Source organism: Sapajus apella, unplaced genomic scaffold, assembly GCF_009761245.1.
Source record: "Sapajus apella isolate SASKATOON/1434 unplaced genomic scaffold, GSC_monkey_1.0 scaffold6, whole genome shotgun sequence".
NCBI classification, from domain to species: domain Eukaryota; kingdom Metazoa; phylum Chordata; class Mammalia; order Primates; family Cebidae; genus Sapajus; species Sapajus apella.
The window spans coordinates 78,249,204-78,272,449 of NW_022436946.1; the positions used below are offsets into that span (position 1 = coordinate 78,249,204).

Genomic DNA, 23,246 nt, shown 5'->3' on the forward strand with positions numbered 1-23,246 from the left:
TGGTGAAACCCTTTCTAGTAAAAATACAAAACTTAGTCAGGCATGGTGGCACGTGCCTTTAATCCCAGCTACTCAGTTGGCCAAGGCAGCAGAACTCCTTAAACCCAGGAGGTGAAGGTTACAGTGAGCCGAGATTGCACCATTACACCCTGGGTGACAGAATAAGACTTCATCTTAAAAAGCAAAAACGAAAACAAAAAAGAAACCTAAACATAATTATTTTTCAATAATTTATAATCTAGGGAGAATATTTTTGCATCTCATGAGTAGTTTCTACTGTGACAAAAATAAGACTATTATCAATATTAATATGTAGTAATTATATTTTAAAATACACATTGAAGTAAATTTACTTATGTTTAAGGAAAAATTGATTTTTAAATCTAAGTATATAATGAATGAAAATCCTTATAATTACTATATTTCCCTTTCAGAAATTTATATTGTGCATTCAAGACCAAACATGATTTTGCTTGCCAAGATTGTGCTATTTGAAGAAAAACTTCTGCATTTAAAAAATAAAATGTTAAAAAAAATCTATTCTTAAAAACTATGCTTGTTGTTTATACCACACAAGCACAAATGCTTAATGTGACACAGAATAGTTTCTCTGGGTCTTGCCAAAGTTTCTGTTATAAAAGAGGCCATATTGGGTTACCAATCTGTTACCAGAGAGATATAATGACAGCTTGCTATGTCTAAGATATCCATGCTTGAATATTTTGAATGGAGTGTAATTTCCTATAAGAAATCCTATCCATTGCTTATTCAGTGATACTCCCATTAAGAAAAATATCGTTGATCTTTACTTGCTAAATTCATTCATATATTGGGCTAGAAATTCTCAGTAGGATATTTCCTGCCTTCCCTCCATTTTATACATGTTGTATGTAGTTTAATGTCATAAATGAAAATTTTATCCACATAAATTAGTACTAACCTACATTTGAAGAGCCCAGACTCAGTGAAATTTAAGTGTAATTTATACTTTACTTTAAATTGTCTATTTTTTTTATACATTAATTAAGGTCACCTAAATATTCATGGGCCAATGAGGGCACAAATATACCAACTAACAAAATATTCAATATAAAATCAATATTTAAAAAAATATAGCTAAGTAAACATCATATAGTCAAACTAAAGTTGGTCGAAGTGATCCAAGCATGCCAAGGGAAATGTGTCGCCTGGGAGCCAACCTCACACTGGCCTCTGAGAGTAAGGGGCCAGCTCTAGATGTAATCTGGAGTATCTCTGAAGCCCTGTAATTCATATATCTTGGACTCCTTTAAACTTGTAATTCACTTCAATGTTGCAGAAATCTAAAATGTAGCTTGCATCTGCTCTCTCACATTCTCTGTGTACAGCAGCCCTCTGTTTAATCATCAAATGGAAGAAAACCATATGAAACGTAGGGGAAGTGGCCAAATGATCAGAAATAGAACTCCTTAAAAATGACTGATTACAGTACAAGCAGTGTCCAGATCTCAGAAACAGTGTCAGTGAGGCTTTGACTCCAATAAAAAATTTATTTCATAAAAAATCTTAATTAACATTAAAATGTTTCTTTCTTGGTGTTAAGATTAAGAAAGATTTTTTTCTTTATATTTTCTCAGTTGTTACAAGGAGCATGAATTCTGCTGATGATCAGGTTTTTAAAAATTACAGCTATTCCCATCTTGGGAAAAATAACCCTAACTTCTAATGTGACCTATAAATTATCCCTATATTCTTCAAGGAAAGAGATGAGGGTGAATTAACACAAACTGCACCCCCTCACACACCTAAAAGGCCATCTGCCTCAATATGTTAGTGGTGAGGCAAATTCTTTATAAACTGATAAGGGTACTAATATCATTTCTTCTATTTTGGTAGGTAAAAATTAAGTTGAAAAAGTCTAGAATCCCCAACCTATAGCCTTTATAATGAGTAAATCACTGAAGCATTAAGAGAAAAGGCAAAGCAAACAAAAAACCTTCAAACAAAAACACACCTATGACAATATTTTGCCCATTTACTTAGAACACAATATCTAATTACAAAGTACTAGTACTAATATACATGGATTTGAATAAAAAATAACATTTTATTACCTCTGAAGCAATTTCACTGTATAGAACTTTAAGAATGAATTATATTTGTCTAAATTCCATACTAACTTCATTTTCTAGATTTTCTTTCCTACCTGATTAATGAAAAATTTTTTTCTGGTCAAAATTTACTTAAAACCATTAGGAAATACAGATAGAATAAAGCCTAAAAGATTTCTGTATTACCAAAAAGATCTTGGCATGAGAGAGAGGAAGACTTTGATCAGTCTATATATGTATAATTGTTATTAAATAGATTATATATACAACATTCTTCCTACGTATGAAGTGCTTTCACTAACAAGTCAAAACACCTAAATGTCTACTACTAGAGCTTTCTTCCTGTCTGGAAAATGCTTGTGTTTATAAAACACTAGCTCTGGTAATATTGAGATAGTCCCAAAAAGTCAGTCACATATTACTAACAAACTAATAATTAATTTTCACCTTGGAAAACACAGAGCAGAGATTTGTGGGGGCTGTTATGAAGCAAAGAAGTTTTAAGAGGGAAGACACAGAGAGGGAAGAACAAATCCACAGCAGGAAGCTCTCCTGAGTTAGACAGACAAAGAGGAGATGCTGAGCCTTGGGTAGCAAATGTGTCACCTTAAGGCAATAGGAGTTTGGGAGGAAAGTTCCAAAAAGGAAGGGATGTGAGATGCAACCAAGATAAACCTTGTCTATTTCTGTCTCCTGTGCTCTGGACTCACATACCTACATCCCTAGTGGGCATCTCCACATGGAGGGGAAATGCATTGTAATTAAATAACTAAAATTGAATGTTTTGCATTGCTGTCCCAGCACATCCCTCTACAAGGATTCCACATCTCAGTAAAAGACATGGCTTTTCACTCAGGTGCTTTACCCAAATCCATACAAGTCATTCTTAATTCACGCCTTTCCTTTACTATCCCCCCATTGTGCCTAAACCATCAGCAAGTCTTACTGGTTTTTGTGTTTTGTTTTTTGTATTTTTTTGAGGCAGGGTCTCACTCTGTCACTCAGGCAGGAGCACAGAGGTGTGGTCATGGTTCATTGCAGCCTCAACCTCCCAGGCTCAAGCGATCCTCCCACCTCAGTCTCCTAAGTAGCTGGGATGACAGGCATGTGTAGCCGTGTCCAGCTAATCTTTTGTATTTTGTAGAGATAGAATTTCACCATGTTTCCTAGGCTGTTCTCAAACTCCTGGGCTCAAGCAATCTGCCTCTATTGGCCTCCCCAAGTTCTGGGATTATAGGCATGAGCCACCTTCCCAAGCCTTTACTGTTTTTATCACCAAAACAGATGCTGACTTTGGCCAATTCTCTCCATCTCCACTATCACCATGCTAAGCCAAGTGGCCACCATCTCTCCCCAGGTCTCTTGTTATAGTGTCCCGATTGTCCTACTTCTTTCCCTTTCCTTACAGTCTGGCCTGCACATAGCAGCTAGAATGGGCTTTTAAAATCAGACCAGGTCGCTCCCTTACTTACAACCTTCTAAAAGTGTTGCATGGTTCCTTAAATAAGATGCATGTCTCTGACCATGACTCATAAGGCATGATGTGATCTGACTCCTGCCTTCCTCTGACACATCATCTCCTATTCCAGTCTCTGTGTGGCACCCAGGCTCCATGTACAATGACTTGAGTTTTGCTCCTTGAACACACTAGGCTCATTGAGACTTTGGGCCTTTGTACTTCCTGTTTCCTCTACTGGGACAATCTTTCCCAGAGGTTTTCTGGGAAAAGATTACTCAACCCACCGCCTAAAGGCCACATGCACCCCAAACACAAATGCGTAAACTTTCTTAAAACATTATGAGATTATTTTGTGATTTTTTTTTTTTTAGCTTATCAGCTATCCTTAGTGTTAATATATTTTATGTGTGGTCCAAGACAATCCTTCTTCCAGCGTGGCTCAGGGAAGCCAAAAGATTGAACATCCCTGATTTAGATGGCTTTTCTTCACTGTTCAGGTCTCAGCTCAAATATCATTTCCTTTGAATGGTCTAAGGTTGTCCTCACCGTAGTCACTATCTAATACATTACTTTGTTCTATTTTCTTTATGGGCTTGTAACTACCTGACTTTTTAAATATTGGTTTACATATTTATTGCCTGTATTGTGGAATGTGATCTCAACAAAAACATGGTCTTGCAAGACTTGTGGCTGTAAATCAAGCACCTAGACTAGTACCTTGAATAGAGGATGCATTCATAAAAATTTGTTCCATTCATAAAAATCCACAATGATGCCTATAACCAGTCCTAGCAGGTGCTCAACACTTGTATTGAGCATAAAATCTATGTTAGCTTGCATAAGGCCTTAATATGGATGCCTTATGAGACTGTGCTATATCACATTTATCAGGAAAACAGCAGAGGAAAAAGTCAAATCTTATGTGATTCTAAAGCAGGTTAATTAAAAACTTTGAAAAAAAAAGTCCATTAACAACACATCAGTTTCTTAATTTCAAAAAGAAGTTTAAAATCTCTACAGGCTGTAGCAAAATATAATAGCTGCTCTAAGATTTCACCAAAAGTGTTCTTCATAGAAATCTTCCAGTCCTTGGAAATGTTCAGTCACAAGAAACCACACATCATAGTTTCCTGCAGTTCTATACTCCTAAAGCTGGAAGGAAGTTTGATAGTAATTAAGATCAATCATCTCACTTCATAAATGAGAAATTAAAGCTGCTGACATTAAATAACTACTACACCATTACTCTGCCAGAGGTTAGGTTGGAACTTGAGCTCATGATTTTTAATTCCAAGGTTAGTTTCTTCGAATATATCAAGTTGCTTGTCTCCCTTTGGTTAAGAATAAAATTCCCCTCATCATTACCAACCTGACTTAAAAGTAATATTTTGGCACTATGAGGGGGAAAATGGTCTCTATCTTTCTAGGTATTAAGGAGGGATAAGTAAATATATTAATTTCAAGAAATGAATAAATAAAAGGTTTACAATCACACTATAATATTAACAACAACAACAATGAATCATATTTTACACTCCAAGCAAAGTATTTATTTTGACATTTGCACACATCCTAGGTGACAAGTAGCCCTGAAAGGTAAATTATTGTAGTTCCTTCCTCTAATGATATTTTGAGCGTAGGTCAGGAAGTATCACAAAACACACAGTTATAACTTCAAAATAAAGTTTACTGCTTATTGGGTTTTGGAAAGATATCTGTGCTAAAGAAGATGAAAACAAATCAGGAATATTTTCTCTCTATTTCTTAGATCATTTTCTAGAAAAATTAGAAGTTTTCACCAAGCATTTCTTTTTTTTAAATTTTAAGTTCTGAGGTACATGTGCAGGATTTGCAGGTTTCTTACATAGGTAAACGTGTGCCATGGTTCACCAAGCCTTTCGTTAAAGAGGAATGCAATTTTCAGGAAGTAGTGAAAATTATGAGAATAGTATGTGTACTAGTAACTAGGGAATGTGAAGAAAGGTACAAAGTGTTCTAATAAGTAGTACCTCTGTATTTATTTTCCCAATGAAAAGTAATACGTTGGGATTTTAATACTTTGGGAAGAACAACAGTAGAATGGTAACCTAACTAAAAGATAAGTAAGTTCTTAAAATGTAAAAATAATGATCATGTGACTATTCTTTCCATCAAATGATGATGGAAAGAAAGAGCAACTTTTGCATCAATCCTACATTATGGCTTTCCTGGCATACAGTAAATTATCATTCTATTCATTCCCTGAATTGTGAAGTCAGGGCCTGGCATTGCTATCCACAAAGTTAACTTAACGAAGGTGAAGCATCTGGCCTCCCAGGGACAGAGATCAACTGAACAAACAATGAGCATTCCCGGCTGTCCAATTAATGAGAAACCAATAAAAACTGCCTTAAGAGTATAAGCTTTGCTTTTCATACTCCCTTCCAGATGGTTAGCATTGTAAGCAAGACAAAGCTGGGGAAAAGCAGAAAATTTAACAATTAATTTACTATTTTAAAGTACATGCTCATATTTATTGACAGTTGTTTTATGGGGAAATAGAAGCAAAGATAGGTTGCATTTATTCTCTATGATTAGGCCCTGGTGGTTTGTTGTCAAGAAAAATAAAAACAATAATGAAGCTCACAAATTTGTTTACTCCTTAGTATATTAAGTAATTAGCAATTTCATTGTATACCAAGTTCAATTTGATGTTTTTGTTCAGTATTCCTAAAAGAACCACAGTTTGTAATGTGGTTACACCCCTGTGTAGTAACAGCTCTGTTTCAAACATAGAAAACCGAAAGGATAAAACCAGGCTACGGAACAAGAGAGGATGAGGAAGAAAAGTCCATCATTACCAGTTTCTTGTTTGTTCATTTGCTTAAATAAATAATAAGGAATGTGAGACAAGAATTAAAATATAAAAAAGAACGAAGTTGAACAAACTTTTACAATTTCAGTGCTCATAAACTGAAAAGCAAGATGACATTATTATTCTAGACAAATTTCATTTTGTAAATGATGTTCTAAAAATTGAGTATAAGATACATTCACACAGCAAAGTGTTTAAAAAGTTTAATCACTGGTTACAATGGTTCCGGAGGTAATTCTTCAATCAGCTCAAAGCATAAGCCTTGCAGCAAAGTGCTATTTTGATAGCACTAGAGTGAATTTTCCAGATCATATTTAACAAGACCAAGCTTTATTTATTTATATTTGCTTATAAAATTAAATGGCTAAATGGAAAAAAATCTATTTTTAAATATCAAGAACTGGCTTCCAAATTAATTCTGCCATTCTGAATAAGTGTGAGGCAGGATTTAGGAAGAACTTCCGTATTTACAAGTATCAGTGAGGCCTCTGACTTGCTGAATATCTTCCAGGAAGAGAAATATGACACAAGTTACATTTCCTGAGAGTGAAGTGAGAGATGCTTGGAGTTTATAGTAAGTAATTTCTTTCCCAGCTGACACCCACCATCACCTGTCAGTTACAAGCAATTTGGCTAGCAGGGCCTAGAGGGTTTGTCTGAAATGCCTTCCTTCCAGGCTGGGTGATGATGTTGGAGTTCCACAGCCACAGAGACTCTGAAATATTAGCCCTTTTGTGTTTGCTGAGGGGATTCAGACAGATAGGTTGTTAATGGGAAAACAAAGCTTGGATGACTCTCTATAATAATCTCATGCCTGTTCTGTTTAGCACGTGTTCAATGTGGCATTGTAAATGACTTCCCATTGAAAACATGTCTCCTACTGGATGTCATCCTGACAAAAAAAACCAAGGATAAATTAGACAATCTGCTCTTTAGAAATGAGGATTCTTTGAAGGTTAGTTTTACCAGGTGTCCCTCAGCCAGGAAAGATTTGTTTTAAACCCTGGACTAAACCCAACCCTGCCCCCAAAAGATCCTCTAAATTCTGAAGTATCCTTGGGTCCAAGAGCTCAGCTGCTGCTTTAGGATCAGTCTGGGAGGTCCTAGACCTAACTGAAAGCTGTGAGCTTCCCAATGGCATATGCACTCAGCTGTTTATTTCTAGCAGGTAATGCTATCGCTACCACACCTCCAGTTTTTTTTTTTAATATGAATAAAGTTTAAAACCCTCAGACCAGCAAGTAAGACCGCTCAGAACAGTCCACACTTTCAAGTCTTCTCCACCTCCAGATACTCTTCTCACGTGTGTTTATTAACCACATGGGATTCTCACTATCCCTCAAATTGCTTTGACCTTTAAAACTACCATGATGCTCCCTCTAACTACCAAAACACGCATCGGCCCCTGGGCTCACCTGGTGAATTCATACTTCAAGGGCTCAACTTTTTACTTCCTCTATGAAGCTTCTCCTGGCTTCATCTATTCTCTCAGAGTTTATCGTACATAGATCTAAAAATTGCTATTATATTCCATAACAGCTCATTTTCGGCTTGTCTTTCCAAACAGACCAATGGTAGGGAGTGTGTCTATTCATCCTTAAATTCTCAGGTTTTAGCTCATAGTGAGTGTTTATTATTATCTGGGACTTGAATAAAATACTTTGTTAGAATTTCTTCTTTCACTGGCATCTAAGCTGAATGTAGAAATAATGACAACATACCACAAATAATGATAATATATCATAAAATATTTTTTTCTATATAGCCCTCTTAACCAAAAGAAATATTAAATTTTTATCTTGGGTAAATCAGAAGACAGAGGCAAACATGAGAATAACAGAAAGAATTGCTTAGTATCCATATCTTTTATTTTTTAATTTTTTGAGACAGAGTCTCACTCTGTCACACAGGCTGGAGTGTAGTGGCATGATCAGAGCTCACTGTGGCCTCAACCTTCTGGGGCTCAAGTGATTCTCCCACCTCAGCCTCCTGAGTAGCTGCTACTACAGGCATACACCACAACATCTGGCTAATTTTTTTTTTATTCTGTAGAGACAGGGTTTTGCTATGTTGCTCAAGATGGTCTTGAACTCCTGGGCTCAAGCAATCTGCTTGCCTTGGCTTCCCAAAATGCTGGGAATACTGGTGTGAGCCACTGTGCCTGGCCTCTACTAGCTTTTGAGCCTCACAAATGACGGTGAGCCAGGAGTTGATAAAATATTTATTAAACACTCTGTGAGGCTCTGTGCCCAAGAAACACTGCCGCAGAGTCCAGGGGACAGTTATACATGGGGTCTTTAGATCTCTGCCACCACCTTCCAAAGCATACATGCACACCTCACTCAGTCATAAGCCACAGGTAACTCTGGTACCTGTGGGCTAAGAATGAGCAGCCATTAGCAGAGGTTGGTTGGGTCTTGAAGAAGCATTTTCATGGAGAGGACTCCCAGCAATGGCAATGGCGACATGCATTGATGAGAAAATTAGAAAACAAGAAGAAAAGCATATTTGTTTTTTAATATAACACATGTGCATCATCTTTGGGGCTCCCAGAAATAACAAGAGTAGGCTTTAAGCAGTTATGTATATCGAAAGTAGAAGTTATAACAAGTTAGGCATTGATGTTAATCTAATATCATTTAAATCCACATATTAATGAGGTCTGAGAACATTTAGATTACATAAGTCAGAATTATGTAAGAATTATAGAAAAAGTGGTTTGGACCACCAAAAAAAGGAGGAAACTTGAAGGACATTAATGAGAGCTGAGTGTAGAATGTAGCATGTGTACTAAGCTTTCTAGGATATGTAGGAATCCAATGGGCAGAAAAGGTGGGCATGGTATGACAGAGAGAGACAGAAATGGGTTCACAAAGGCAGTGTAACACCTAGGTCAACACTGGCATTGGAGATAGGACAGCTGTCACCAGCAACTATGAAGAAGAAATTTCCATAGTGTTCATGAAGTCCTAGTCAGATTTGAATGGGCTAAGGGATGTGTGAAGAAGTAAAAGTGGACAGTAACATTATTCCTTTAAGAAGTTTGTGAATAAAGGGGACTGCCCCGGGAAAATGTTTCTATAATAGGGAAGGATTAAGTATATAGTTGTAGAGTAAGAGGCCAGGATACTGTGGAGAGGAACATTGAAGACCCAAGAGCAGGGGGATCACGGGCGGATCAAGGTCTTAGAGGAGGCTGGCTGGGAGAGGATTAAGAGCACAAGTGAAGGGGTTAACCTTTGAAAGAAGGAGAGTGGCCTCCAGGGAGGACAGCTGAAACTAAGAAATTATGAAGTAGAGAAAAGAAGTTGAGATTGTTCACATAAGAAAAATAACTTAAACATAAAACATCTGGTCAACTCAATCTCGTATTAAACCAACCAGATGTAAATTCTGCATGGCATCACCACATGTGCTCATATTAACATTTTCACTGAACTTATGATTGTTTCCAAATTACTTAGATATAGCCATGGTGAAATGAATTAATGAAGTTAATAATTTTAATATTTTATTATTTTAGTCTAAAATTATAAAAATTTCACCTAATCTGGAAAAAAATGTGTTTTAGGAACTATAAGTGCTGACCTAAATGAGATAATAAACAAGATATAGCAAACTTACATGAATCTTAGGTAAGAAGAGCTTACATAAGCATAGCTTTTCTCCTACCATGTTTATTTTCTGATTAGCATTTGTGGTTAAGTTAAAAGAATTGAAATGACAATAAAGTAATGATTTATCAGTTGGCACAATTATTCTTCCTTGGTTGACATAGGTTTCAAAGTTTATTATTGAAATGATAATTATATCTTACAATCTGATTGTGTTTGAGAAGCAGGATTAGACTATTTAATGCTATTTTATGATACATAGAGTCCAGTCAGCCTATAAAAAAATCTTTATAGAGTTGCTATAAAGTTATTCTGAAGCACTAGTAAAACAAACCCTCATGCACTACTAAAGTCAATTCTCTAATTCATAAATTTAAGGTCATGCTTCTTTGTAGGTTTACAATCATTATAAAAGCAACACATTTGCAACCACTTAAGGATAAGAACTAAGTAGTCCTCATAGCATTTTTATGAACCAAATTAAGATTAAAAATAGGACTAAAGTACATGCTCACATGCCTGCTTGCTTTTGTACACTCTGAAAACCTGCAGTGTACACTGCACAGATACATTCACACAACCCTGTCAAGCAAAAGCTCTGCTGTCCCTTATAAGGTTGACTTACTGGATAAAAGAATGATTGGTAAAAGGAAAAGCTCTAATATATAATCCAACAATAGAGGTAGATTAATCAATGCCTATTAGACTGGCCCAAGTAATTACCAGAGTAGAGCACTTTAGTTTCATTACTTTTTGACAACATTTGCTTTATTATGATTCCTAACTAGTACATTTAGCTGGTACCTGACTACTATCAAAGTAAATGGCCTATAGACATATCAAGATAAGCTAATTTACATGTAATCAGCCATAATAAAGTAGAAATTAATTCTGGATTTGGAGACAGAAGAACTGAGCTCTAGACACAACTGTTTCATTTATTATTTTTGAAATTTTAGGTGAATTAATGTCATTGAACCTCATTTTTCATCTATAAAATGGTGATATAGTACTACATCACAGAAGTCATTGTGGTACCAATGATATAAAAAGGCAAAATTACTTTGTAAATCATATAACCTTCATAAATATAAGGTGGTATTATTAGGATAATTATCATTGTTGGAAACTGGGTAGTCACATGTGACTTGTCCTTAAGTCTTCTTTGGTGAAAAGATGTAGTACAAGAGTTAGAAGTAAGGTGCCTTACTTCTAGATGTGCTGATAAAAAGAAATTCTTGGTTGCCTAAAATACGCAAGTAACTGTACCAATAAATTTCAAATACCCCTTTAATTTAAACTTAAGATTATACCAATTCAACTAGCACTAAACACCACTGTGTGTCAGGTACCATAAAGGACACAAACGTGAATCGGGTGGATGTAATACCTACCCTGTAAGGCTTATATATCCGAACAATTACCTGCCTGGCCAAAGAATGGGAGTTCTGATGTGAGCAGTGGAGTCTAAAGAAAAATAATAACTTTCTGATTATATGATACCATATGAGAAACCCATTACCTATTTTGAATGACCACAGACTTTCATTAGAACTTAAACCACCTGGAGTTGCAGGGAAAATCGTATTATCAGTTCTTTGAAATTTTTGCCAGGGGCTTATGTAATGTTGGTGAGCATCAGAGAAAAATCAAACTGCCTGCCACCTTGGATATGGATAAACTGGGTTGTCAATATTTTTCTCATATAGAAATTATCTGATATAATAATATTTATTGTATTTTTCCATATGCTAACCTCCCAGGGTCTTCCCTCATCTGGGATGTTTTTCCTTTCTTCATTACTTGATTCATCATCTCTGACTCTCAATAGCCTCTTCAAAGGCCAGTTTAAATCTCATAGTCTTCAAGATATTTTTTCTTATCATCTCAACTATGAAGGATTTTGTCCTCCTCTGAACATTTAAAACATTAACTGTATGCTTATAATTATAATTGTTTGTTTTAATTTCTTACCCCTACAAGGAGATATCACACACTTCCTAGAGACAAGAACCATATCTTACACTTCTTTCTGCAAACTCTTCACTAGTGTTCTGTCCTGTGTTTCAACAAGACAAGGGAAAAACTACTCTTTTTTTCCTCAGAAATGAGAATCTACCCTCTTTTCCTTAGAAACCTTATGTACATTTGAGGCTAGAAATTGGATGTGTGTAAATGAATTGCAGCTTCTTACTTCCATTCAATTTTTGGGTAATTTAATTGTTAAGAATACACTCTTTGAAGGCACTAATATTATAATGTCTATACTAATATAGACATTATTGTTTATTACTGTAAGAACTTTTTAGTTTCTTAAATATATAAATCTATTTATGGTTTTTCCATTTTTAACTCGTGAAACACAAAAAAAATTTAATTTTATAAGATTTTATCTACTAATATTCACAAATAGACATTAAATTTAAAATGTTTCTGTACCTTTTAAATAAACTTATTTCTCTCTGGCTAACAGATAAATGCTCAAGTCCAACAAAAAACTTTAAGTCATATGAATGTTGTAGAATTTACACATATACGATTAATTATCGATATGTTCTACTTTTCCCAGTGCTGAATTATATGAAATCTGAAAGAGGAAAATCACAATTTACTTAAATTTGATGTTGATAATATTAAAGGTTTGCAAAATTGGTAAATGAAAATAGTGATCTGATATTTCACATTATATTACATCTTAATAGCTATTTCTATACTAAGAAATTTATTATTGCTGCCTATTAAAAATTCTAAATTTTCTAGAAAAAATAAGTTCTTTTGACTATTGAGAAGTAAATATTTGTATATGTTCTTTCCATTTAAAAAACATATGACTTAATGACTAACCTCAGATTCTTAGTATGCCAAACTGCAATGAAGGAAATACAGTGATGACATATACAATCATGTGTCAGTCATACAATCCTATAAAAACAGCTCTACAACTTTGTAACTAAGTCACCTATCCTTATATAGGAAAATTCCTATCTATACAATGAAAGAATGCCCCAAATGAAAACCCAAGGGATGCATAAATAGGCATTCTCTAGAGCTTAATGAAATTGTAAAGTAATCCTTCTGAAACACTCAGCAAGTAGATGCTTCGGTATCAGAGTTCTGAATAAGTTTTCAGGCTCTGAATTTGTTTTGAGAACTTGGAGAGAACTCAAAGAGGAGTAATATAAATGAACCATGGGTTACAAAATAGTCCCTTAAGAGGGAAGGAATGAAAACATTGAAAATCAGCCTTGTGTGTGACGCTTAAGGAAGTTAAGCCTTTGTAAGGGGTGAAATTTGAGTTATGCAGTCTAAGCTTGAAGAACAGAAGGCAATAAATTTCAGTTGCCTTCTATCAAGGCAAAGCAAGAGGGAAGTGTAGCTTTTCCTTGCACTGTGTATCTTTCTAGCAGGTTCTAGGAAAGAAAGACTAGATCCACATTCTTTTACCAAGGTAAGCTTGGAACCTAGTAAATTGCCTGGCCCATAGTGGTGCTCAACAAATGCTTGTTGAATAAAAGAATAAGTTCTAGATTAGACTGCATTCATCTTAGTGACTTACTGAATGCTACCTCTTATTCACCCTTTAGAAAAACAGAAACATTTTAGGAACTTCTTTGACATTTTTAAATAGAAACTACAGCTTCTATTTGTAACTGCATAAGTTTTAAGTTAAACAAGACACAAAATCTTAACATGAGAATACCTAGTGCTACAGAAGATATTGAGAAATACGTAGAATACATGGAGAAAACAATGATGGAATATAATTAGTAGTATATATCAAGCTCCCTAAAAATGAATTAGTAATTTTATTTCTAAAAATCAGTTGTATGAAAATAATCCTAAATACAGAGAAAAACAACTTTCTTGTGTGTTGTAATGTTATTTATAATGATAAAAATCTGAAGAAGTAAAGGTCCATGTAGAAAAGGTAGTCCCATGGGATAAATCATTAAACAGTAGAATAGATAAGGTACAAATCATGCTACAACACAATAACAGTTTTGTCCATATTTAGGATTATTTTCAAGGAAACTGTTAAAGTCCAGAGCTCAAATATTTCTGAAAAACATTACATATCTTCCAAACTTATAGTTTGGTTTTCAACTTGCTGAAGATTATTATTTTTATAAATACATAAACATAATTTAGAATAACTCCTACCAGCTACCTCTTATTTTCAGGTAAAATTGTCTTTATTTTCATAAAGCAGACATCAATCTAATGAGAGAAATAGATGGAGAAAGATGACTCCTCTTCACTAGAGATTTAGTTATTTGTAACAAATACTAAGGCAATCACATATCTCATTTACATCACTGTGTCTAACTATATTATTCAAGCTCATACATCGTGTTAAATTTAATCTGTGTTGATTTTTTCACACATAGCCTCATTTCCCCCATTCTTAGGCACGGCTTCAATTGCAAAAGCCACCAGCTTATAGAAATCATCCTAAATCAGAGAGACCATAGATATGAAACACATATGCTCACTCTTCCCTCCCTCTTTTTTTTAATGGGTCATAGCAGTTTAATTTGCTGAACGCACTATGGCCCCAGAATCCTTCTCATTGCAACATTCCAGACAGCCAGTAGCTATCAAGAGGCTAAGAGTTAAGGCTCTTTACCATACTTGAATTAAACAATGAATCAGAAAATTCACTTCCTTGGTACATTTGAAATCAATTTCTTCATTGGCCAGTCAAGCTGAGTGTGTTGCTCCTTCAGAACCCACAGCATGTAGAAATTTAACATTCATCTAAAATATTCAATACTAAAACATTTTATTTAAATTAAGTTTCTATTGAAGCAACTAATGGAAGCTAGATAATCACATGTGTGTTTGTGTGTGTTTTTATCTTTTTTTACTAATACTTTATCAATTACCCCTGATAACTGCCAAAACACAATTTAAAAATAATCAAAGTATTATGTTCTTGGATATAGATTTATCAACATGTATAAAAATAATGAATTATCTCTTAAATAACCAGGGATACTTGTAGATAGAAGAAGCTAAGAAAATTTCCTCTAAAAAAATGACTCTAGAGAACTAGGTAGCAGGCCACCCAGAATCTTCTAAAGTCCCCAAATACCTACCATTTGCTATCCCATAAATAAAGAAGACATGGACATAAATTTAAATCCAACAAAACACATAAAGCCCCTCAGAAGTCCCTTGAGCCTGCGCCATCTCTAAGTGTACAATGATGTTGTAAGAAACCTGGATGTGTTTTGGTCAAGGGTAGGACGAGGTAAACACGCAGTTACTCTAGAGCACAGGCATATAACTCCATTTGTTATCACAGCCATGTAGCCACAACATGGGAAGACCATCTCTTGGCCTTAGGCCACTATTGCCTGTAAAAGGGGTAGTTGCCCTGCTGACACTGTGTAAGTGCACTCATGCCCAATGAAAGAGACAGCCAGAGCTGTCATTGCTGATGGACAGCGGGGAGTCAGGACATGGTTCAGTTCACTCCTGCCCAGAGAGAGAAAGAATTAAGCTGCTAACCCTGAAGGGAGAGCCGGCCATCCAGCTGTGTGTGGCAGCTGCCGGACAAAGCAACCAAGACAGGGCAAACAGTGTGAGTGAGCCAGTGTATGTAAGCTGCTGATGAGAGAGCTGCTGAATAAAACTAACTTTCACCTGCCTATAGCCTTCCAAGTGTTCTTTTAGCTATCTGCTCACCCACTCACTCCCTTTGTACCTCAGCATGAGATAGAACCTGACCCCAAGCATAACATTTGGTGTAGTCATGGACCTGACAATTGGCAGGATAAGGTGAGTGGGTATTTGACCCCTGAGGGATCCCGGGTTGCCTATGCGGCTGCAGCATGGGCTGTGGTACCCAGTGGCAGCGGTGCTTCTTGGATGGGCCCCAATGGATATGTGGGAGGCAGTGGATGGGTCTCCTGTGAGTGTGGAGAAAGCACTGAGGCAGTTGGAAGCACACAACACTGAGAAGGAATGCACCTTTACCGGCAGAGTTGGATGGGCATTTCTGACTGTACTGCGTGAAGTACATGCTCAGTCCCACAGGTAAGGGACCTCCCAGTACAATCCATGTTCCTGGGAGCCCAAGTGCACAGCTTGAAGCAGAACCTGTGGGTGAGGGACGTCCAGGTGCAAGCAGTGTACTTGGAGGCCCAGATAAACAGCCTGGAACAGGACTTAACAACAGCTGTTAGTGTGACCTTGAGCCCATCCTCCAGGCTGGACACTCCCAACTGGTCTGATCCTGAGGAGGAGGAGGCTCCTCCACTGCGGGCTCATGCTATCATCCGTCATAAGGTGGAACATGAGCATCTGATGGGAATCCAGAGGAGTGCCCAGGGCTCCCCTGGCAGTGGTGGAACACACACCTCTTATAGTGCTCATACACCACTGAGTTATGAGAGTTAGGTAAACAGTGTCAGTAGCACCCAGAACCCCTCCCTGCCTGGCTACTCCACCTTTGGGATGAGGGGGCTGACAGCATTTCTTGCTCCACCTCTGAGATGGAGAAGCTGGCTTTTATCACAACTCACCCCTCCCTTCATCAGCAGCTGTAGCTGTACCAATGGTTGGCACAGGGCATGGTGAACACACATTAATCGAGTGGCTAATGGCAGCCATATGGACTGTTTGCGATGATGCCACAGAAATACCATAAACTATGAGTAAAGGATAGTCATATATTCATTTGGTGCAAATACTTTGGGAGATGGGTATAGAGCAGGCCATTTGATCTGAATACCTGGGGGCCAGATGATAAACACTTTCCCTCCCACATGAGGAATCTTGTCCTGGGCTCAGTGCCCCTGAGTGCTTTTGGCTCTCTAGCTGCTGTTCTCACCCCATATGTGGGCGCTGCCTACATGAAGTGACTATTGCTATGGCAGCCCTCGGGGAGGCAGAAGGCTGTCAGTTTGCCTTCACGGGAGAGTGACAATTAACTTCCACAGTGTTGCAGGGCTATATGCATAGCCCCACCATGTGTCATGAACTTAATGATGTTATGTTAACCTCTGATTCTCTTGGAGATTTAGAAGCAGCAACGTTCCTCTTGCCTAGGATTGGGATGATGAGGATAAGACAGTCTTCCTGGTAGCCACACAGGCTAGTTAGCAGGCACAAGCCCTACAGGTAGTTCACCAGAGGTGCCCTTGTAGCTAGATGTGCATGTGACCACAGATATAGGACCTATGGCAGTGCACAGAGTGCCTGAGAATGCCAGTAGGCTTTTGGTTTCAACTATGGAAGGGAGCTGAGCTCCAGTCTTTTATTAATAGAGAAGCAGTTACTAATAGTGGGATGGGTGCATTCCTGAATAACAACCCCCGGACTGGGAAGCAGTTGGTAACTGCCTATGCTGCCCTTCAGGCTTATAAGAGCATGGCAGAACAGACTACAGTCATCATGCAGATGACTTGCCCAACAGTGGGATAGGTACACTCATAGGTAAGCAACCCCTGGATAAGGATGGTGCAGACATCCACTTTAGCAAAGTGGGGCACTTACTTACAGCAGTGAGGTACGCTGAGTACAAGTCCCTTAGCAGCAGAGTTACAAGAGGTCTTGAAGCCTATTGTCCTAATGCAAGGTAAGGCTATGGAGCCTGAGGCACCCCTGCAATTCCTGATAGGGCATGGTATACAGATTGATCTAGCCAGAATACTGCTGCTGCCTTCATTGTTGCCAGAGTCCAGCCTAATACTGACACCATATAGTTTAAAACCAAGTGTAGATAAAGTAGTTAATAAGTTGAACTCAAGGCAGTGTAGATAGTGATTATCAAGGAGGTGATACCTGTGGTAATCTGCACCAATACTGGGCAGTTTATCAGGGCTTAACCTGTGGTTAATTACCTGAAAGTTACAGAATTAGCTAGTTAGTCGCTGACCCATGTAGGGACAGGCCATGTGGCCAGATCTATTAGAGGAAAGATGACCTTCTCCAACCAGGTACAGGGATGAACAGTAATCTGTTAATGCCTGCCCCAATGCCCCTAAAGGTAGGAAAACAACAACAACGAAAAAACCTGGTGTTGGCCATGGACCCTCCAAGCCCCTCACTGTAGATGGTTGGCTATTGTGGCTCCTGTGGAGAGAGTCTGAGGTATAATTTATAAGTTATTCTTTGGATATTTAAAGTGTGGCCTCCACAATTAACCATCAGTAGGAGAATGGCCAGGGAAGAGACTGTCCTTCAGGGAAGATATGTGTTGTCTGTGTGGCCTATCATAAGCTTCCCTATAACTTTAGTATGGGTACAGGACCAAAAAGAACCATGGGGAGCTGATTAGGTGTGCTACCATCGCCCAGAGCAGAAGCGCTTGGTTAATGCATTGTTATCCAGAGATAAAAGGGTAAATCATGATTCACCCTTGTTAGTACCTGTGTCCTGGACCTGACAGATGTTTATCTGTAAAGCCCCTGCAAAAGCAATCTTTGGGAATTTTACATTAAGCAAGCTTCAAGGCATTGAGTATGCCTAACAGGTATCAGACCAACATACTTATTAGCCTCTCCTCTCATGAATCTCACCTGGGATATGCCAGAAAAATAAAAGCAAGCTCAGGCACAGAAAGCATCCGCATTTTCCACATAACATAGTATCTGCCTTTTCCCATGCTGACTCTGCAAAGCAGCTTATTTATGAATACATAAATAGCTGCAACTTTACTCCAGTCTCATTGAAAAATCAAAATGGCATCATGCAAGAGAAGCATCCTAGCATACTTGGCTCAACAAGTGAAATGTAAGTGGAAATGAGCCAAGCTACTTGACACTCACTGTCAGCTAAACCAGACACTCCCTGGTTTCCTTTAGTGGAGGTACCAGGGTTCTACTCCAAAGAACCAGTGAATTCACTTACATTTATTGGGCAGTGAGTTAGAACCCAAAATTCAGAAAACAAATTTCAAGTCATGCCTAATATTTATCACATGAATTCATAGAAAAATAGCATTGTCTAAATGTGGCAGCAAGTTTTCCAATATAGCTACTTAAAATTAGCTAAGTCTTCTCACATGTAGTCCAATGAATTTTAAAAGGTTTCACTCTGATCTTTTTGCCATCTGGCCAGAATTACAGGGGTTTAAATCCAAAAGAAGACAGTGGGAGAGAATATACACATAAGAAGTATTGTGCCTCTCATTTTTTCTTTATGACATATGCATACTTAAGCATGGAATTGCTGTGCCCTGAGAGTTTAATGCCTGCTTATGAGACCACCTAAACAGCGGCCGCTATAGCGCAGGTCCATACAGTTACATCTGCTGAAGTGTCCCACCTAATAATCACCCATTATATCCCCTGATTTGAAATTCCTTCCTTCCTTAATATTCTTATTTCTGGTCAAAGATTAAGCAGCTTACTTTTAAGGAACCATTTCAGTCATTAAATGAAAATTACCAAAAGTATCACAAAATAGGTTTAAAAGAAACTTTTCTCAAGGAAAAAGTGAGTTATGAACCTCATTCACACTCAGAACATCTGAGGAAGGGCAATGAGATGATTAATGCTATTTGCCTTTAAGAATTCAAATTTTGAGATTGTCCCAGTCTTGCCTGTCTTAAATATTAGGCTACTGCTCAGGAAATGAAAACATACATACGTTATTTTCACATAAAAACATTTGTGTTGCATATTAAGCCAAATAGAATTTTGTTGGGTTTTTATTGCAGTATATTCATATATGGGAATATTTAGCTTGGACTCCTGGAATAATTATCCTGACCATATGTACTACCTGGCTGTATGATGACTCAGCTTTCTGAGCTACTATCAATTCATCCTTTAATTATTGCCGGTTATATGGGGAATCATTGTTGCCCTGTAAGGTTGCTGACCAATTGTCACTATTTGAATGGAAAGTGATTTTTTTTTTTAATCTGAGTGTATCCATAGAAAACAGAAAGAAAAAATAACAAGGGAAAAACTCTGGTAAATCTGTTTTAAAATTAAATGAGTATCAAGACTAAAAATAAAAGCACATAACAGCCTTTTATTTACCATGTACTCTATACATGGAGAATAGATGAAAGAAGCACATAAGAGCTAAATTCTGTTATTTTAACTTAAGAAGCATAGAAAATCCAAAAATATATACAATAAATATCAGTCTTTTGGCTCTGAATCTATATAATGCCTTATGTTTTAATCTTTACACTGAAAAATCTAATAAATCTACTTTAAACATAAACAATATTTCTTCAGAAATGGATTTAATTATTATTCTTTAATGATCATGCCTTTTTCTGTACGTATAAATGGTATTTACACTGTAGAACAAAGATTAGATTGCAGTGATTTTTATAAACAACAAATACATTAACAAAACACTTACCACTGCATTCTAGTGAGGATGATGCTATTAAGAAACTTTATTTTTAAAATAAATTATTTGAAATCTCCTTAGAAAATAATTTATGAAGTATTATTAAACATGAAGAAAATAATTTTTTTTACTTACATAGTGTCTCTAATAAGAAGTGCACTTCCCAATTTGAAACAGGTTTTATCACTTTCACAAAATGCACGTCTCAAAGAAAAGCTCTCTCCTAGATCAAAACCTGTAAAAGGTAACAAACGATTCAATACAGCAGTTTTATTGAATTTAATAAACTAATAGAAATGTTGATTTCTAAACAGGATTTTGTGTTGCCCTTAACTATTGATTGATCTACTTCAAATAAAATCGTGCTGCTTGGGATCAGCAAAATTTCTTGATTTTATTTTTCTCCTTTTAGGGTAAAAGAGAATGAAATTCACTTTGTCATATAGAACATAGAGCCATTTTTCTGAAAAAAAAAATCATGAATATATTTCAAAAAAGCTCAATTTTAATTTCCTTTACCCTAGGAATTATCTTAAGTAAAAATTAGTGTAACTCATTGCAGCAGCTCTGATGTCTAAAGAAAGAAAATTAGATTAAAAATAGTACAGCCATTCAGTTTAAATCTAAGCAGACTTTTTTAAAATTATGCTTTAAAGAATGTATACTGATGAGAAGAAATGCTTAAAAATGGAATGGAAGAATTATGAGTGTGGAGAGAGAGAGAGGAGGAGGAAGAGGAAAAGAAGGAGAAAGAAAGATTACCAAAAGGAAAGATAAAAAGGATTACCAAAATGGTAATCTTGTCTTTCTCTGGGTGGTGACATCTTCCTTCTCACAATTTTTTTTTTCTTCTTCCAAAATGTCTACAATGGACACAACTTTTATAATTTTAAGTAACTTTTTTTTTCTCCAAGAGGTTGAGGTGTTGTTGATCACAGATTAAACATATAGAACCCTGCTCTCAGAATTTTTTCTACATCATCTACCTTAAATTTTTATGAGCCAGGTGTGGTGGCTCATGGCAGCAGTCCCAGCGCTGTGGAAGGCCAAGGCAGATGAACCATTTGAAGCCAGGAGTTACAGACCAGCCTGGCCAACATGGTGAAACGCCATCTCTACTAAAAATATAAAAATTAGCCATGCACTTGTAGTCCCAGCTACTCGGGAGGCTGAGGCAGGAGAATTGCTTGAACCCAGAAGGTGAAGGTTGCAGCAGGCTGATACTGTATGGCTGCACTCCAGCCTGTGCGACAGAGTGAGACTCTGTCTCAAAAAAATAAAAAATAAAAATAAATAAAAATAATTCTTAACATTTTTATATTAATGCTATGATCTTAAATTGCAGTGTCAAAGATTCACCTACATGTATTCCATATCTAGTAACTGGTGATAATTTTAGATAAAATATTATTTTGCAAAGGATTATATTGCATACCTGAAACTTCAAGTTTGTTTATATTGTCATATGTCAGCTGATGTCTCTCTACTCTCAGGATAGGGCATGACTCTTCTATTAAGAAAAAAAAAAGCACAGAAGATTTGCATTATGTTTTCTATTAAATTCTTCAAATGAATTTGAAATACACAGTACAGTCAGAAACTTAAGATAAAATGGAAATAAATTAAACCATTTATTAAATTTCTGTAAAATGAGGATAAAAACATTACCCACCTCAGGGTTTTTGTGAGGGTTACATATGGTTATTTACGTAGAGTGCTAAGAACACTGCTTGGTTCACAAGAATACTTGTTAGTTTTAGCCATTATTATTATAATTTTAGCCATTATTATTATAACTATTATTGGAACACTTTATGTATCCTTGATATTTGGAAATAAGCTAGTTTTAACATCATTAAACTTTCATATTCAACATACAATAGTAAAACAAGTGAACTACTACTATATTTTATCACAACTTTAATTCAAGTTTTGGTGTTGGGTGATACTAAACTTTTAAAACTAAAGGGAACATACATGGAAGTTACCAATATAAAATTTAAGAAGCAAAGATCTCTACCATATAAAAGTGGTCTATAATTTTAAAAAATAGATAAAATCACTGAGAAAGTTTACTTTTGTGCCAAGGCAATTAGTGATATTCAAAGAAACAAAAGATAGTCTCAACTCAGTGAGTGTACATGTTTAATATTACTACACACTAATACAGTAATGAATATGCAAACATCAATTTTTCAGTATCTTAGGATATGTTTAAATGGAATCAGGTTAGTAAAATCTGCAAATAAACTAGTAAATCTGCAAATTTACTAGTTAATTCAGACAAAATTACAGCCAATTTTTGAATTATGCCAAGATAACTGTACTACTGGAGAGTTAAGACTCTTAGCTTAAAAATTTAAACTCAATTCATTAAATATTTTGGCATCATGCAATCACAACTTTAATTCTCTATGTCTAAAATTGATGTTTGGGTTTAATAACTTAGAAGTTTTTTGGTTTGTTTTTTGAGACGAACTCTTACTCTGTCACCAGGGTGGAGTGCAGTGGTACGATATGGGCTCACTGCAACCTCCACCTTCCAGGTTCAAGCGATTCTCCTGCCTTAGCCTCCTGAGTAGCTGAGACTACAGGGGCATACCAGCAAGCCCAGCTAAGTTTTTTTTTGTATTTTTAGTAGAGACGAAGTTTCACCATGTTGGTCAGGCTGGTCTTGGACTCCTGACCTCGTGATCCACCCATCTTGGCCTCCCAAAGTGCTGGTATTACAGGTGTGAGCCACCACGCGGAGCGAGAAGTTTTTGATATAGAAAGGAGGTAAACTACTTAAAACCAAACTGAAACTTCTGATTCACCAGTTCCCCCTTCATTTAACAAATATATCACAGATCTCAGGTGTGGCAACAGGGTATCATCTTAATATATTTAACCAGGAAATAAATTAG

At 36.5% G+C, this 23,246-nt stretch overlaps 1 protein-coding gene across 3 annotated transcripts in view; it reads right to left on the reverse strand.

The window, feature by feature from the left end:
* The window catches only part of COL19A1 (collagen type XIX alpha 1 chain), a 340,055-nt gene that overhangs the window by 277,934 nt on the left and 38,875 nt on the right, over positions 1–23,246 (reverse strand). For all 3 annotated transcript variants that reach the window (XM_032275604.1, XM_032275605.1, XM_032275606.1), the window contains exons 3-4: positions 21,776–21,850; positions 20,476–20,575 (exon numbers count right to left, since the gene is read on the reverse strand). In XM_032275604.1, coding sequence (XP_032131495.1) covers positions 20,476–20,575; positions 21,776–21,850 — 175 coding nt within the window. The remainder of the gene's footprint in view (positions 1–20,475; positions 20,576–21,775; positions 21,851–23,246) is intronic.